Genomic DNA, 19,093 nt, shown 5'->3' on the forward strand with positions numbered 1-19,093 from the left:
TAGTACTCACATTTTGGACAGAGCCAGGCTAACTGGCTAACTGCCGCCTTTCTGCTAAACTAAGATAACCAGCTGCTGGCTATTGTTGAGAGTGGCGTCAATCTTTTCATTTAACTCCCTGCAAGAAAGCAATTAAGTTTACTTCCCAAATTGCTAAACTATTGCCTGAACTTGAAGAAAACAACAAGCATTTACTGTATAATGCCACAAACCCCAAAACCTTATTGATATTAATATAACCCTATTGATAACTGCACTCAGTATAATCACAGAAAGCAACATAATGTTCATAACATTACACTTTTAATGCATTAAAAATCATACCTATAATGTCTTATGGCTGCAGTTATAAAACATAATAATGCACACAGCAACTATTATAATGCATTATTATGTGTCATGAGAGGTATGGATGCATGAGTAACACATTATAGATGAGGGCATCATACAAAGTGTTCCCACTGTAAGTTCTCCTAATACTAGCACAGAGGTACATGGGTAGCTGAGGACTGCATGGCTCCATGTTTTCTCCATAAGCTACCACCACCCACACAATTAATGAGGAAATACGTTTTACAAGGTATGAGGTAAGAGTGTGGGGGTGTGTTTTGTGCATGTACATAATGTGTGTGTGTGTGTGTGTGTTTCTCTGTATGTATGTGAGACAGAGAGATAGAGAGGTCAGTACGTGAGGGAGGTAGGTCGACAAACACTCACAGGGCCTCGGCGGAGTGAGGGGAGGGCTGCACCCGCAGACGGAGGATGCCGCTGCAGTTATGGAGATGTACTGGAGATGGGTGTGTGGTGGGGGTGGGGGTTGTCTGAGGAGCTATGAGTCAGGTCCCGGAGATAAAAAATAAAAATAACAACTAACTTAATTGAGGTGTGAGATGAATTGGTGTTGGTTTGCATTAGTGTAGGAACAGTGTACAGCTGTTTGTCCATACCGGTGCAAGAGGAGTTAATTGCTGAGATTTGCATATAGATCTACTGTACGTTCACGGCAGTGTGTTTGAAATTTCCATCTGTGAAGATCTGTAACTGTTTGTAACTGTGTACTCTGTGTGTGTGTGTACTTCTCAGAATGTCCAGATTGTCAGTGTGTTTCTCTCAGGTGATGTTGACGTGTGTTTGCTGGTGGCAGGTTAGTGGGGTCTTGTGGGTGTTTGACAAAAAAGGGCCAAAAAACAAAGTTTACAGGGTACATTCCCAGTAAAGAAAAAGAAATCTTGTTTTTCTTCTCCTCTTGTCCTTCCCCCACATTTCCTCTTACGCCAAAGCCACCCCATTTATCTCCTTCTGTGTGTACGGTTCTTTATGGGGGACTCGGCGCCCTGTAAGTCACACTTCCTGGTCCTCGAAGACCTCCAGGAAGAGCGGGGGAAAGAGTTCGTTGGGACACTCCACCTTCATATGGAGGAAGCGGCTGGCATGGCAAGCTCCGATCATGCGCAGGTCCGTCACCTTCATCAGCAGCTTGGGCCAGAAGTGGGGAATGTTGTGCTTGCGGTAGTTGATGTAGTGCTCGAATGCCAGCAGGTAGGCCTCTTGGCACTGCTCGATCTTCTCCACGCTGGTCAGCCCTGAACGGTCTGCAGTGGTGAAGAAGAGAGAAAGAAATATATATTCGTTACTTTTATGCAACATTTCAACCTCAGCAGAAAGTAACGATCCAATACTAAGGGTTGAAATCATTTTATCACAGACTCCCTCTTCAGAAAACATCATGCAACATATGATAACTTTACTTCCTCCTCACCTGAGCTCATGAGCAGCACGGCCTGCATCAGAGCCACCTCCGAGTCATCCAGGTTAAAGTGAGCCAGACTCTTGCCCAAATCAAAGATGGCGTCCGACACCACGCCCAACCCGCCGTTCTTCAGCTGCTCCCGTTTCACGGCCATCTCGCCGTTTAGCGTCAGCGTCTCGCTGTCTGGATCGTAGCGTACAGCGGCGCGCAGCGACATGATCTCCATGCAGCAGCCCTTCAGCAAGATGATCTGGTCTTCACAAGGCAGCTGGGAAGCACCACAGCAACACATGAGGTCACCAGGAAGTAATATGACAGGATAAGAATTTCAATCTTAAAGGTCACATTTATTTGAGATCAGTTTTCATCTACTTTTACAATATAATGAACGAGTAAGTAAAGCTCGTTATGGCTGTTATGAAATTTTAGATTAAACATAAACGCTGAAGGATTCAGATTGGACCAGAATCATCTGTGTTTTCACAATGAATGAATTAACCGATTAAGCTGAAATAATGGCTGGAAAGATAATGCTATTTCTTTAAAATACCTTGCGATTATGAAAGCTGCACTAATAAAGATGTTCAAACCTTTGAAATGCACAGTAAAATGTGATATAATAGCTTTTCAACCCCAACACAATTATCTTGGAGTGCTTCCTTGCAGAGAGCTATCATCTGCTAATCACAACAAATCCCATGCCACACCTTATGTAACTGGGAAGCCCCTACAATATACATGATGACCGCACTGAGTAAGGTGGAACACAGGCAAGGGCACACGCAGTCTCACACAGATCCTTTCTGCAGAGAGCAGAGCAATACCAATGAGTGGTGAGTCATTACATCCTCGAGAGGGAGGGAGGGAGGGAGGGAGGGAGAGCGTGGGGGAAGGGATCAATAATTATTTGGTGTAACAGCTGACAAGCTGCATGACAGAGGCTGCAGGAAGAGGAACTTTCCAATCAACAGAGGCACTGAGGCTAACAAGCTCGTTAGCTGGTAAACAGGGTTCATGAAATGAGTCTGGAGAGGCTGCTTCCAAAAACCCAACCTATTTTTCCGAGTCTCTGCTTCCTGCTTTTTATTTGACTGTCCAGATTTTTGCTATAAAGTGTCATCAAAATAACCCCTATGGAACCAGAGCGTATTGACTACTTTGACTGATGTTAATCGACAGATATGATGCACTAAACCTGTCAGTGAGGGTGCAAAATAATGACGAATATCAATCATCTCAAGCTACTGTTAAGAATAAAGTTAAAAGCACTGTCTTAACCCTGTAAAAAGCTCTTAAATACCTGCTCGATGGCTTCACGCATGATAATGCGCTCAAAGACTGAGGCTGTCCTTTGGCTGCAGAGTCGAGATAGTCCTTAGTATTAATGTAAGATCAGACATTTAATTCTAACATAACTATGTTTGGCTGCTTAGCGTACCTGAACAAGCAAGGGATGTTTATACGGGGCTCCTCCACTCTGAACTTCCCCTGATGCAATAAAGAGCAGCTCAGAGCCATTAACGTTACCCTACAATAGCATCCAGCACTGGCTTCCATACGGTCAGGAAACACAACACAGTGGATGTGCCACTAATTAACAGCTAACCCCCGTAACCTCTGTGGCCCAGCTAAAGGTAGTCAGTTAACCACGTCCTCCTTGGCCTGGAAGCAACACTCGGTTACTTTACTGCCTTAAACTAGTTAGCCGGACATGTTTACGACTGCTGCTCTTGTTAGAAGAGATAAACACAGTGTTTCATTCAATCCTCACATTTTTGCTCCTGTGCGTTTGCTTTTGGAAAGGCTAAAAAAAGAACACAATGTTTAGACGCTGACTAGGAGTTAAGCTCCATGTATGCCGCTTTTACATGTGGGGAAATCCACAGCTTCACAGGCCTGGCTGCTCAGCTATGACTGGACATCAAAAGAGAGGTCTTTCCAGTGGTCAGTTGATACACTTTTCATATTTGATTGGTCTTTTCTGAGTAAACTGCTATGGTGCATGGAGATGTGATTTACATGCAGTAAACAGCAGCATAGGGCTGGATGGCTGCAGAGACCACCCAGACCAAAAATGTAAGCACTAATGATACTGTGAGGCACTTTAAGTTTTTTTAAAGCACCATGTACTGAGACTGATGATAGACTGGAGCCCACAAAAATGCTTGAGTGTTGAAACAGATTTAAACACACGCACGCACACACACACACGCACACCAGCCACTGAGGCTACCTCTGAGAACATGGGCAACTTCTTGGCAAAGTCGACGACTCGTGTGATGGCGGGGGTCATGATCTTGGTGAACTCGCTGAAGGCTTCCAGGTCCACCTTATCTCCATCAGAGGTGGGCACCATCGGACCCTGGCCGATATCATCCGACTAGAAACAAGACATCACACAGATCAAGATAATCAGGGCTAAAGTGTCACAGGGGACTGCTGATATCTGAGCGAAGTCCATGAGCTGTGAAGGCTCAAATAGCTCGTGAGGTGATATTTGAGCTTAGACTCTCCTGACATTTTTTTTTTTTTTTTTATCTTCTATTTTACACTTTGTCTGACCGGAGCAGTGAAAAACAGAAGCAAAGCCTGAAATTTTAAAAGGTTTACAGACTTGTTAAAAGCCGAAAATATCGACTGGTTCCATGTAGAGACTCACATGGAACCAATTTAAATGCCACTGTGCTATAAAAGACAGCATGGGTAGCAGACAGGAGACCAGAGTAAATTAGAGGTTAAAATTCTAGCCTGTATTCAAGGAAGACCTCATGTAAGTTTAACAAGATAATGTAAAGATAATTACATGAGCCATGTTGTGGTACAATGTGGACAAATGTAGTAAGTTTAGAAGGCTGTAGCAATAGTAGCATGCTATATGAATGCAGTTTTATGAGACAGATGCTGATGGGTCTAAACACACACAGATCCTCTGTCTGATTTAAAGGCACTTTGCATCTTCCAATCAGAGCACCTGGTCTGTGCTACAGTGGGTTCAGCACCAAGGAGAGCTGAGCTAGGAAGTTATCTAACTGTCTGGGAGAAGGTTGTCAGCAGGTTTCCATTCATAGCCACACAACTGATCCCTATTCTGTTTTGATTAAATGGGAACTTGAAAGCTATAACAGAAAGCAAGCAGCCTCAGGCAAGGCATCGACAGGAATCCTTTATTAGCCAATAGAGGGAGACTTGGGGGGGGGGGGGGGGGGGTAATCAGCAGGACGTTTGGATGAAACCTAAGAAAATATGAAAGAACAACTGTGAAAGCTATAAAATCATGTAGCAGTGACATGGTTTTTACAGTGTGCCTGGGAATTTACGACTCTATGCTGGCTGTTCTCCTCAATAGTTTTCAAAGTGCTCCGACAGACAGTAACTCCACAATGCTTGAAAAAAGTGGTGTGAGGTCTTGAGTCTGGACAGTGCAGGTGTGAGATGTTGATCGCTCAGCAGTATCTGGATGACGTAACTCACATCGGTCGTGTTTTTTATTGACTATATGAAAAATATGCACTCTTTTGCAGCTTACTGTAAGCAGAATTCAGTATACAGTACAGTATATGACTTCCCAAACTTTGGTTCCAGAGGATCGCAGCCAATCCAAAGAGGAAAGCAGTGAAGACTCTCTGCGCTCTGATTGGCCTCACCTGCTGTGTCACTTGTTCCCAAATATGGAATCTGTGCTTTTCTCTTGAGCATCCTTTTCTTGTTTGTTCACCCCCCCCCCCCAAGCAATTTCTCAGCAGGCCTTCAAAAACTGTAGTTGACTGTACACCTATCTTTGCCTATATGGATTGGTTGCCTGGTAACTGTCATCTGACCTTTGCCTGAAGGTACCCATCGGCTGTGCAGACTCATGCGTCTGCACGTGGCGCTGATCCCATGGGACGAGCACAGAGTGAGCTGCTGATGAAAAGGAATGCTGTCAAAATAGTTTCTTTTGAAAATGAAACGAAGTGGCTTTCTTTGATGTGTTTGATTTCTGAAGTGGAGGCAAGTTTCAACATACTGCTGGTGGAATAATGAGCAAAATAAAAGAAGGAATGAAGTACGATGGAGATAATTAATAAATATGAGAGAGAGGGATTCAACAAGTGTGATCAAGGCGTACATGCCACAACCCTGAAGAGTATTAGGATTTAGATGTTTAATAATGAAACTAATAATGAACTAATGACTTTTCTTGGTTATATTTTCATAATGATTTCATGGATTAAGTAGAGGCCATTTTGCTAGAGCTCAAAAGCTAGTGGGCAGTTGAGCCTGCTGCATATTTTTTCATCTCTGAATCATTTATGGCAAGGGTTTAGCACTTACTGTAGACAACAACTTGAGCCCTGTGGAGTATTTTTTCAGCCTATATTTGTTTACATATTGGCTAACTGGCACCATCAGAAGTATGCTGAAGTAGCTATTAGTAGTTCCTGTCTGCAGTGGATGTACAGACAGCCATCACTTGATTACTTTGACGCTGAAGAAAACTTAAAAACATGATGATTCTCAGGCATGTTCTGGAGTCATAAGAACTCTTTTTTCTATGATTTCTAAGTGGATTTAGAGACAAATATAATGAGAAAAATAAGAGGGAGTAGATCACACTAAATCTAAAAATGTCTGCATCATGTCTGTAAGCTCAGATCTGACTGATGACTGTGAGTAGGAGAGTGATTTTTGACTCATTGGTGACAATTAGGTGCTTTGGGTAAGATAAGATTTTGCTGCTGCCACAGCTGATAACATGTTGTTGAGTAGGCCAAATCAGAGTCAAACTCCGTTAACTAACCTCCCATCAGTTTTTCCTCATCATGCAGCCGTGCTCTGTCTGCTCAGATCTAAAAGCTTACCAGGAACTTGCGCTTCTGTTTCCAGCTGGAGCCCTGGGCGTTGGTGTGCCGGTGGGCCTCTGTGGCCATCCTGATCAGCTCCCACTCTGCGTTGTTTGGCTCCGGCCTCAACTGCAGCGTCCGAACCATCTCCTCCCTCTTCCTTCTCTGTCGATTCTCCTCGATCAGGCGCCGCTTGGCCACGCGCTTCGACTCGTCCAAGACCACTGATGATGGGGGAGGAGAATTTAATATTGTTTAATTTACTGTTTAATTTCTGATTTTGTGTTTTTTGTTTGTTTATCTGTATTTTAAGATGCAAATTAAATGCATGTTTGTTATTGAGTTCATGCTACAGTACCATGCTCAATGACAGTTCTAATGCTAATATGCTGATGTTTAGCAGGTACTGCATTACATTCACCATCTTAGATCAGTGTATTGGCATGCTAACATTAACTAGTTAGCACTTAACAGAGTACAGCAGAGGCTGGTCTGGTGGGAATGTTGTGAGTTTTGCATGTATTATCATAAACCAAAAGTATTAGACAAATGAGATGCTGACTTCATGATTGCGCTAGATGAAAAGTTAAGTAAGCATCAAAAATATTACAACAATTCCTTCAAGGGAACATGAATGTGTGTACTAAATGACAAGGCAATCCATCCAATAGCTGTGCAAACATTTCAAATAAAGCCATTCAACCTGCACCAAAGAGGCGACCAGACTGACAGACTGACACTACCGAGCGTGAGTAAATAGCTCGGTGCTTCAAAGGCGTTTTCAACAGCTGCACAGTGACAGTAGCAACCCCAACCTCGATACATGAGCGCATAATAACTCACAGTCCATGGCCATGCCCACAGAGGTGCACTTCTTAAAGCGGCACAGCTGGCACTGGTTGCGGGTGATCTTGTCGATGATGCAGCAGCCTTCATATTTACAGGCATAAGATGGATGGAGGTTCTTCTGGATGGTCCTGCGGAAGAAACCCTGAGGCAGCAAAAGAAAGACGGAAAAACCAGAACAGAGACAGAAAGCATTCAGTATGAGGAAAATATGCAACTCCATAACATCAAAATTAAATCAGTGAAATGTTCTTGTGTCTTAATTAGCATCTGCTTGCCAAGAATGGCTAAGTAATGAAGTGATGGCTGACTGAGTGTCTCTCACAAAGCACTTTTATACAAGACAGTTGGGGAGCAGTTTGATTAGAATCCCATTCTGGACAGGGTTTAAGTATCGGGGAGGCAGGCAAGAGAAGCTGCTCTGCTACATGTGAAATCCCTCTAAATACATATCAAAACAAGAGTTTTGCTCACTGGTCACTCCCAAACCCATCCTTTCATAATTTCATGACATAATATCATCACAGAGGGATTTCAGTCTGCATCAATGGCAGTGCGAGCGCGGCAGAGTGGTACAAGGATAGATAGAGAGCGTGGGCAGGGTGCTGACAGGTCGCCAATCACTGGACAATAAACCTCTGCTCAGCAGATGAACACACCCACACCTGCCATCACGAGGCCTCCTGCATGATGATGATAATAAACAATGCAGACATTTGAGCAAAAGCGTGAGAGTGAGAAACTTGAATTCTGTATTCTTTATTTGTTATATTAGTGTTTTTAAGCCTCCAGTTTTTATGCATGTTTTAGTTCTATTAACACAACTGCCAATATTTTTCCAACACATATCACCGACTGTTAGAGAGCCAAATACGTTTTCTCAACTTCTGGGCAGCTGTTTGCTTCAGTTTATATCTTTAGAGCATGGTAGTAAAAACAGCCTTCAGAGACTTGAAACGTGGTGAGACAGAAGGTTATGTGCGCAGAGATTTCTTGGCTAGGAGCAGTGATGTCCTGGAGCGTCTACTGCTCGCCTGGCAACTGCTCACACCTGACTCTTTGTGCTAAGATAACTGGCTGCTGGCTCCAGCCTTCTTTTAACAGGCAGTTATGCGAGTGGCATCCATCCTCTCATGCAACTTTGTGGCAGAAAGCTAATGAGCACATTTCCCAAAATGTCCAACTATGAGTTTAACGGTTGAGGAGCATGAAAAATAGCTGCAAGTCAAAAAAAAGCAGACATGATCATTTACACAGTGCTGGTGTAAACTGTGGTTCATTTTGAGTCTAACCCACATGTGTACACTACGCCTCCTCTTCAGTAGGAACCAGCGCACTGAGGCACAGATAGGCTCGGGAAGTCACAGAGTGTTGACAGATGGACTAAGTCATGTCAATGGACTACCCGATTAAATAAAACCAACAAATTCCATTCTAGTGAAGGGTGTAAAGCTCAGGAAGCTCATAAGCTTGTTTTCTGTTTTAGCTCAGAGGACTCGAGGAGTTCACAATTGAATTTTGCCATGGCCTCTGTTAACCAATAGGCTGCTGTCAGAATTTAAAGGTCCACTGTGCAGGATTTCGTGGCATCTGCAGATTGTAACCAACACCCATGTTTCTTTGTACTGTGATACTGTAGAAACATGGCGGTGCAACATGCTGGGCTCTGTGGAACAGGACCCACTTTCTCTGTAAAGATAAACTACTGAAAACATAACTATGAACATTCTATTACATTTCTGCCAGTAAATTCTCCAAAATCCTACACATTGGACCTTTAAAATGGTTCCTTTGTGGGCTGCTGTCAGCTGTCATTTCAGAAACTGATCAACCTTCAGAGTCAGCACAGAGCGTGATCCAGCTCTGTGTCCATTCCTGTGAGCTCCACAGAATAACTTGCACCAGGTCACATCCAAACAGCTTTTCAGACTGATGTTCAGTCTTCTTCAGATCTTCAGCATCACCAGCACATAGGCCGTATTTGTGAGGTCACTGTACTCAGCAACACTGTGTCTGCTGTCATCAAAAAGGCCTATCGGAGGGTGTACTTCCTGCACCAGCTCAGGAAGTTGAAGATGCCTCAGGAGCGTCTGATCCACTTCTACACTGCCTGTTCTGTGTTCATCTAACACTGTCTGGTTTGGATCGGCTACCAAACAGGAAAGGGACAGAGACGCATACTCACTGCAGATCCATCATACTGGCACAAACTGAGCCCCTGGTTGGCGCCACAGAACACTGCACGCCAAAACAACCAGACACTAAAACAGTTTCTTCCCACAGGCCATCACTCTGATGACCTGTTATCAGTCGTATAGTGTCAATAACCTTGTAACACTAAAACATCCACTTACGTCCATTTCAGGTTATATTTTCACAATTTGGAATGCACAATTTTTAACATGTGCATGCATCATCTTACACTGTCATCATCAATATACACCACGCACACTGTACATAATGAATATAAACATGTCTACATGGATATACTGAACATAATCATCCACTCCATGTACATCTATTTGTGTTTCTTCGCAATATGTTGTATTGTTTACAACTTAGAATACTACTAATACTTAATGGACTGCCTTTGTTCTGAAAGACGAATGACTAAAAATGCTTCAGGCAATTCTGCCAGTGTTGATTAGCCTCAAGGCTCAAAGGATGGTACTATGACAGCAAAATAAACCAAAATGTCAAGGATATAATTCCAAATTACTTGTCATGCCAGCGGTCATTTTGAGCTGGGGCCAGATTGTGCAAACAAGATCTGAATGAGTAGAGAAATCTTGTTTGTGCGCATTTTATAAGCTGCAGTTGCAGTAATTGGGGGCTTCATGAGTTGGTTGAAAACAGTCTTTTTTACTTTTTTCTCGTCATGAATGTTCCATTTTTTTAAAGTGATATGGAACGCCGCAAAATAATGTAGTATGAAATGGCTCTGGCCATAGGAGCGCCACTGGGTTAGGAACCTACTGGAGGGAATATGCTAGCTAGCTGGACATGCTAACGACTGTTGCTTATGTTAGAGCAGATAAACACAATATTTAAGCTGATTCTTTCCCTTTTGCTCTATACATGGAGGATCTCTGTGACTACAGGCTACGCTGCCTTGTACAGATGCTAAGCTATGATTAGACAACCGCTGTTCAGCTGAGAGGCTTCGTGAACATTTCCCCTGACTCATCTGCTCCGCCCTACTGAGTCAAAGATCATTTAGCAAGAGGGAGATGTTGTACTGTACCTTGCAACCCTCGCAGGTGATGCAGCGGTAGTGGTAGCCAGTCGCCTTATCCCCACACACCACGCATGGCTCATCCTTCTCCAGGTAGCTGGGAATGTACCCTGGAACAGAAACACTAAGAGCTATAGGAGAGGAGGAGGAGGAGGTTGAAGAGGAAGACAGGATGGAATGTGAGAAGGTTGAACGATGAGTATGAGCAGGGGAGGTGAGGTGAGGTGGACGGTGAGGGCGGAAGGTAAGAGGAAGAGTTTGAATGATGGGGGGAGAGGAGGAGACGAAGAGAGGCGGCGACGAAGAGGAGAGGAGAAGATGAGGGAACGGAGGGGTGAAGGAGGACAGGGAGGAAGGGGCTGAGTGTTATCACAGGGGCCTCAATGAAGCTCCTGTGCAAAGGGCCCCAAAAGATTGACACAGGATGAAGCACACTGCAGTCCACTCTGCACACAGACCTGATATCATGCAGGTTTATGAGGTCACACCCCCACAGTTCATGAAGAATGCTTTACACCTGGACTTCATTTGTCTGCAGAGGTGGAATGTCTCCCTTCACTTTAACCCACACTTACAATAAGTCTGTCTTCTTATTCTCTTTAGAACTTTAACCTCAACGCTGTCATACTGTTGCACAAGGACTTCCTCCTCAAACAGACTGCCCACCTGAGACTTTCTGAAGAGCACAGACATGCAGCAGCACACTTACAGCCATCCACTGAAATGCCTAAGCACCTCCCCCACCTGTATAAACACCTTGATACACACATGACCCAGAAAAACCCTATCATAATCACAGTATCTCTCAAACACACTCATTGATACGACTTGCGGCTAAGCCTTAAAGTGTCCCGCAGATATTCTGGATTCCAAAGAAATAATCCAACTTTGTTATAAGAGAGGGGAACATTGCTTGACCAATGTCTTACTCTTATATGTGCCCTGAATTCAAGAAGAGGACAAACCACTCCCTTTTTTACAAAATCAAGCTAACTTGCATTGCACGTGCTTTTGCTTTTGATGCCTAATGCTTCACTGTTTCCTATTCAGAGTTTGACCCAGGCTTAAAAAAAACAATATGAAACAGGGCTGCATGTTGAGCTGATTCACAGCAGTCTGTGATGAGAAGTGCTTTAAAAGTAAGCCTTCAAAAGTAAAGTAAGTGCAACACTATGTCTGCCTGTCACTGCTTAACTGATCTCCTTAAGGACCAATCCAGGAGTTTAATGTTAAAAGCATTGTTTCAATTTTCCAATAAACTGCTGGTCCTCGTGTCTTGTCTGAACCCCGGACAAAGGGAGAAATTTGAGTCCAATTTCTGTTTCTGGACCCATTTTTCCATGATTTTATGTCAAAGTGTCTAATGGAGACAATTTTGAAATTGGTCCACTCTGGAGCGACAGCGCACCGTCAATGTCCATCCACTGAAAGTGTTTGTTTCTGTCACTGTTACTGTGTGTGTGACAACATTATGAAAGGATCCCTTCTGATTTAACTTTTTGTTCCCGAGTAAGATCCTTTCTGTTTAAGCAGAAATAGCTGCTACATCGCTCTTGCCAAAGCCATCGGACTCCATTTACAGAAACAGTCATTTTGGCATCGTAAAACACACTTCATTCCACTGTTCCTACAATCACCAGCTCTGGTTTGGTTGAAATAAACCCTTAATTGACAGAGTCAGACATGAAAATATCAGCAAAGGAGCAAGAGAGAGGGCGGACATCAGAGAAGCAGCAGGGAAACAGCGTGTAGAGCGAGGACATTCTGACATCTGACTGGGGAACTGAATTATTGTCAGCAGACATTATAACTGGAGATGTTTAAATACATCAGACTTCAACAGACAAATGGATAACAGAAATCCTGGGCCCATCATCAATATTTGATAGGATTGTCGAATGCCTGCCAGGGCTTTTAACACATTAATTTAAAACTAAAACAACAAAAAAAAAATCAAGTCTTGATGTTTCCTGATGCTGATTGTTTGCACCAGTAATGTTTGCGATCTCACAAGTAAAACAGGCCACTGTGTGAAGCTTAAGACTGTACATCACATTCAGCTTGGTCCAATTTGTCTGTTCTGTACTGCAGTCTTGTATCTTCTATCTATCTTGTATCTTGTTGAAAGACTTCTGTCTGCAGCTTCATTCAAACAAATCTCAGGCTCTGGTCACCTAGGTGAACTAATTTGTGTTCGACAAAGCCTCTGGAGGAAAATAATATAAATATAAAATGGTAAGGAGGAGATTATCATAGAAGGGACCATTCAGGCTCGCGGGAGCCTGCTGTGGAGTGACGGGCTGCACTGAGCACTGACCAGATCAAGCAGCACATCAAAAGACTGAGCGTCTTAAAAGAAACCTGTTCTGAATTGTGTTCACTTGCTTGTTTGGAGGTGACAACAAAATGAGGAGGCGAAGGCGGAGATGAAAGATCCTTACCAGACATGCTCTTCACCGAACACTGGCTGTTCTTGCTCTTTCTCTTCGGCACATCTGGCCACCTGGGAGGGGGGAGAGGAGGAAGATGGGGGGGAGGAAGAACGGGAGAGAGGAAAGACACATTGTTTTTCATTATCCACTAATCTGTCTCTTTTTTGGGGGGGGGAACTTGTTTAATTGTATAATCTACACAGTTTAAATGCTGAGAAGGTCTCAGAGCCAGTGGTGGTCTTAAAATCGCTTGTTCATCCAACCAACAGTCAAAACCCCAACCATACTTCCTTTGCAACCATGAGAAACAGACAAAAAGCTGCAAGAATTGACTGATGAATTCAGTTCCAACATTCAGCTCACAGCGTTCACAAGCTCGTAACCTTCTGATGCTTGGAAGGTAGCAGGCTGTGGGTTCATCACAGCCTTTCTGCTAAAACAGCTGCCTGCTTGAAACAAGGTTAATGAGAGAAAAATGTGCAGGCTGAAAATCAAAGCAATGAGCTACAAGAAGCTAAAGCATTACACAGAGCTGCACAGCTGGGTGATAATTCTCTGTAGATTCATCATGAGCAGAAACACCTTTCATATTGCAACCATTCTTCATATGAAAATGCTGATCAGCACACCTTTAAGCTAAGTAGTTGCTAAGTAGAGTGTTACAGTGAACCGTTAATGGCCAGCCTGTGATGGACAACATCAGCCTTAAGTTGCAACTAACTTTACTCCACTAACAAAGAACGAAAAGAAGAAATATCCTCTTGTACGGATGAACTCTCGTGTCAGATGGCTTGTAGACTTGCTGGTGGAACGTATGCATGGTTAAAATTTGCTTGGCTGAAGATTCAAAACAGTTTCTTTCTATATTCACTGCTGCTGTCTTCATTAATTCAGATCTGCTTTTTACTAACAAAATACATTTCTTTGCACTTTCAATGATTTATCCAGTTGTGAAATATATAAAGGTAACTGACAGTAAAGCCGACACACACTGTACTTTGAGCGTCTGTTTGGAAACGAATAACTGAATGAATCATACCTACACCAACGATTCACATGCATGCACAGACACATGTAAGCACGCACACTCCAGGACACAGATAATTCCTTCACTCATCTCTTCTCCACCTTATATCTTTCTATAATTCTCTATCCTTCCTCTTGTCTCACTCTCACAGGATGGAGTCTGCATTTACGGCAGATTTGGATTACCGTCCTCTCTCCCTCCCTTTTTTCTGTCTGTCCCCATGTCTGACTGTTTGCTCCAAACCCCTCCCATTCCCATTTCCCCTCTCCCCTCCATAAAATCTCTTTTTCTCTCTCTTTTTTCTACCACTTTGGCTACTACTTCTGTCTGCTCCCTCACAACTTTCCTTCTTTCCCAATTTTTCCCTCTCCTATATTCTCTAACTTCCTTCAGTAGTATTAGGTAACATGGCTCTTCTCCCTTGTTACCCTCTCTCCCCTGCCTCCACTCCTCTCTTTGGCTGTCAAATCCACTTTCCTCTTCCAACCTAAAAAAAAAAAAAAAATCCTCTGACGTCTCTTTCTCAGTTCTCGCTGCTCTTCACGGTCGAGCAAACTTATTAATTTATTGCTGTGCAAATGGCCAGGCAGTTACACGGTGGGAAACTGTCTGCTCAGGGCTACCATAACAGAAAAACCTCCATCACCAATTCTGCATCTATTAAAAACAAGCCAAATTTTCAATGGATGTAATTTCATGGAACTTGTGACAAGTAATACAAACACAGCAATGGAAATAATTACTTTGCTATGAGCCTTGAGTCAAAGCAGACATATAGAAAGTACAAAAAACTCAGTTAGCTGGACATGCTAACATTTGGATCTTACCTTAGAACAGATAAACACACTGTTAACTGTACGCTTTTGCTCAAGACACCACCATCAAACTTGACACTGTTCACATAGCACATACTTATGAGACCCATTGTTGTTTTTAAAAATGCTGATTAGTGCAGCTTTAAAGTTGTATTCACTTTGAAAATGTCAAACTTTGGTGGGTTGGGGTTGGGATTGCAGTGATAGCATCATAAAGGCAATGCATGCTGCCATAACTGCATAAAATCCTGACAAACAATGGCTTTAAATAGACCACGCCATGAACATGTACAGTGGCAACAAATGCTGCAGCTGCAAATACAGACACAGCAGCCAGCCTATGGCTGCAATGTGAAGGCATCAGCTGAAAGATCATGAGCAGGAAGATGCTGTGTTTGGGTCAGAGCTTAGAAAAAAGATTCATTGTTGAGTTGGCCTTAGTGATATAATCACTAACATACATTAAAAGCTGATATCACCTCCCCACCAATTAAAAATCATAACAAAACACACACAAACACACTCTCTCACAAAACACCATATTCATTTTCAGAGATCTCAACAAATGAACATAATGTACTACTTCGAGGGAGTTTCCCTACTAATTACTTTAGCAAAAAGAATGATGGCCACAAATTAGCTCATTAAAAGTACCATAAGAATCATGTGAAGAAGCACATTATGTGTTTCATCTGAGAATTCCTGGCATTCTGTTAGATTAATGTAATTTAATATGATAATCATTTGGAAATCCAATTTGTGGATTACAGTTATGAACTCCAGACTAAGATTTATCTAAAAACAGCCATGACAATAACACAAACAGAGCAACAGAAACACTTCATCTGCTGTGAACATGCAGTCCAGGGTCTGCATGTCTGCTGTGGCACACACCCACTTTCCACTCACAGAACTAGACATGTACACACACACAAATATACCAACCTGTTGATGCAGTATGGCTGTAATATATGCATGTTGCTCTCCTTGCAGGAATATTAGTGGAGGAGAATGCAACCCAGCAGTTGTTTCTGCTGTTTGAGCCTCCCAGGAATCAGTGCATGTGTCCCATTCAGCCTGCCTTACGTGGAAAAAAAAACTGCTGTTTCTCCAGTTGTATTAGTATTATGATAGTTCCACTTCTCTGGAGTATTATAAAGTCTGTGTGGCTAACAGCAGATTTTGTTGCTCTGTAAAGCTCTGAAACGAGGTCCTTAAATCCTCTGCAACCAAGCTCCCAGTGACCCGAGAGCTCACGTCGATCTCAGTGAAGTACAGTAGAGCCGAGCAGAACCTCGAGCTGCTGCCATCAGCTGAGATATGTGAGGCAATAGTTGCTCTCTGCCTCAGACTTGCTGCCAGAAGGAATGGCTACTCTGTTTATTTCCCTCCCCCCTCCCTCTTTCTCTCCCTCCCTTCTAGTTGTTCTCGTCCAGCCTCCACTGACACCTCCCAGTCTCCCTCCCTGTGCGTCTGCGTGTGCATGTGTAGTTCCTCCCTCGGTGACATGCTCTCTGTCATCACAACAAACCTCGTCATGCTTCGGTCCACCTTGTGCAACCCCTCTTGCTCTCTATCCCTTTCTGTCCTTGCTTTTCTGGATTTATTCTATATTTCTTCCACCGACTGCCCAACTTCTTCTCTCCGCCGCCCTCTCTCCATCTCTGCTGTGTTATTTTTACATTTTTATTCCCGCTACTTTCTCCCTTCATGCCCTTTGTTTCCATTTTGCTCTTTTCATTTTTGTCCCTGGAGAAAGAAAAAAAAAAGCCACACTTAAGCTTAATGCTAACTTGATTACATAACGGCAGGCTGATGCAGTCTCCCTGGTACAGCTGAGTGTCTTATGAGGACAAAGACATGCTTGATATCTCATCAACTGAATTAGACTGCTCTATTATCTCTTTTTGCTCCAAATGTAATCATAACCTGTTATTGTGAAGGCCACAGTGACTACCTAGAGAAGTGTACCTGAGTGATTGCTAGCAGGGTTCATACCAGACATTATAGCTTGCTCAGCATTTAAATGAAAGTATTCCATTAATAGCTATGGACAGGCTGGCACAAACGAAGAGGCTGGCTGCCAATAAAGGCTGGATACAAACATCAAGGGTGGTTGGTCTTACCTGTATTGTAAGGGCTCACATGGTAAAAATTCTAAATATTGTACATTTCCACAGCACAGATCCCACCAACACATTAACGGTGTTGTGTCCTACTAACCACTTTGCTGCTGTGACTTTTGATTTTTAACAAAGACTGCTGTTTTCATTCAGTAATTACATCCAGTCGCCTTAACTTTGACATTTTTTAAATCAATGTTAAGCTGTTGTCAATCAAATGCAGGACTTCCAGCAGGTGTTTCACTTTACGCATGAAAGGAAGGGGTTAAGCATGCTTTTAATGTGAAATACCAATGCAGGAAGTGTTGCTGAAGTTGCATAGCTTGACAGCAATCAATCGTACAGCATAGAAGAAATTATTGGAATTAATATGCGAAAGGAACAACATGGCTGTTGAAAATAGAAACTCTGAGTCTACTGCCAACACACAGAGACAATGCTAACACGCTTTTACAATGTTAGCTTAGCATTTTAACATGCTATCATTTGCTAATAGATACTCAGCACAAACTCAATCTTTAGTTTTGCAGGTATATGGTCATAAACCAAACTACAAACTAAAATTTGTCTTGATGATGGCGCAAGATAAAACAATCAGGTGGTTGATGAAGCATGAATGTCAGCCTCATGGTGGCACCACAGGAAAAGTCAGCGAACATTGAGGTCAGTAAGACTCATCCTCTGGAGATCATGAATGTATGTACAAAATTTTATGCCACCATACAGTGGAAGCATTAATACACGGGTTTTAAGGTTTACTGGCATATTGATGCATAACGTTAGCTAACTACAAATGTACAGAGTTTTTCAGTTGCTGTGAGATCTGACTTATCTGTAAACAACATTCAATTGATAGTTATGGGAAGTGACTTACAATCCAAAAGGACACAGTAAAATCACTATCAACACATTCAAGGGATACACCCTGTTTTTCCCTGATGTTGCACAGTGCATTAAAGTGTTATGAGCTGATGTTTAATGTGTATCTGACACACCAAACAGGGAACATTTTGGTGAAAATCTTCATTTTTGAAACAGTTTGCCCCACATTACACTACGATATGGTTGTCAGACATTCATTGCTGTGGTTAGTTATTGGGTAGATTCATTGTTTACAGTCTAATGATGTGTGTTGGTACTAATCACTGACAGTGGATCAGATGCCACTCAGATATGCTTTTAAACTCTTTTCAAAACATGATGTCCTTGATGGTGTTATTAATGACTCCTGATGAAAACTGAAAGCTCAGATATCTCATTGCCCCTTTTTAAAGTAACCTTGACAATTGTTAACCCAAGACCAGCTAATATTTCTCTACAGTATACGATATGACCTCCTCTTTCTGTCAGCCGCTGTGCGTCTGCAGTGTATCTAGAGACAAGTAGAGGCCAGTCATCTCACCTTGACAAGTTTCCCATCAGTGTGTTTAATGCGTAACAGGTAAATTAAAGTCTTTTATGTGGCTGCTCTTATGATCTCACACTCATGGGTGTGGAAACATGTTCTGATTAATTTTGATCACCCTAAACAACATAGACGTTATTTTATCATTCAAGTACAACAATAACACTTAATATATTAAGCTGTTCACATTTAAAAAAAATCAATCAGACAGCATTTTGTGGAAAATTCAAACATTCAGGTTTAATAACTCAGTACTGCTTTTCAGTACAATGATTCCTACAACTAACTAACTGTTGACTGTGTACTACTTTGTCTTCACAGTATGTGATTATTGCTTATTGCTATTGCACCAGTGGTTTTGGGATTGGTGCCCTTCATTTTGGTTGCCGTGTCTCAGTTAATTTGTATTTGTTAAAGGCCAAACTGGTCTTGCTTGCTAAAAATGACTCAAGTTCAGGCCTGTTCTCTACAGCACATTCCTTCTGTCCAAATTACGGTTCTCAGAGCATTAAATAATGTTGCCTGTCATTCACAGTCAGATTATATAAAAAAACCCAAAATGCTAAAAAAAAAAGGTGTTTATTTATATGATGGATGACTTTGTTTATTTAGCTTACTTTATTGTATATTATATGTT

The 19,093-nt window shown here is 42.5% G+C and overlaps 1 protein-coding gene across 4 annotated transcripts in view; it reads right to left on the reverse strand.

Moving 5' to 3' along the window:
* Positions 1-878: 878 nt before the first annotated feature.
* The window catches only part of LOC139343282 (thyroid hormone receptor alpha), a 107,622-nt gene continuing 89,407 nt past the window's right edge, over positions 879-19,093 (reverse strand). The window contains exons 1-8 of one of the 4 annotated variants that reach the window (XM_070980814.1): positions 15,874-16,132; positions 13,096-13,157; positions 10,664-10,764; positions 7,417-7,564; positions 6,592-6,797; positions 3,984-4,130; positions 1,760-2,018; positions 879-1,592 (exon numbers count right to left, since the gene is read on the reverse strand). In XM_070980814.1, coding sequence (XP_070836915.1) covers positions 1,342-1,592; positions 1,760-2,018; positions 3,984-4,130; positions 6,592-6,797; positions 7,417-7,564; positions 10,664-10,764; positions 13,096-13,157; positions 15,874-15,905 — 1,206 coding nt within the window. In that variant the 5' untranslated portion in view covers positions 15,906-16,132 and the 3' untranslated portion in view covers positions 879-1,341. Of the gene's footprint in view, positions 1,593-1,759; positions 2,019-3,983; positions 4,131-6,591; positions 6,798-7,416; positions 7,565-10,663; positions 10,786-13,095; positions 13,158-15,873; positions 16,133-19,093 lie in introns of those variants that run through there. The other 3 variants (XM_070980811.1, XM_070980813.1, XM_070980810.1) reach the window with 3 other exon arrangements.

This window comes from Chaetodon trifascialis, chromosome 15, assembly GCF_039877785.1.
Source record: "Chaetodon trifascialis isolate fChaTrf1 chromosome 15, fChaTrf1.hap1, whole genome shotgun sequence".
NCBI lineage: Eukaryota > Metazoa > Chordata > Actinopteri > Chaetodontiformes > Chaetodontidae > Chaetodon > Chaetodon trifascialis.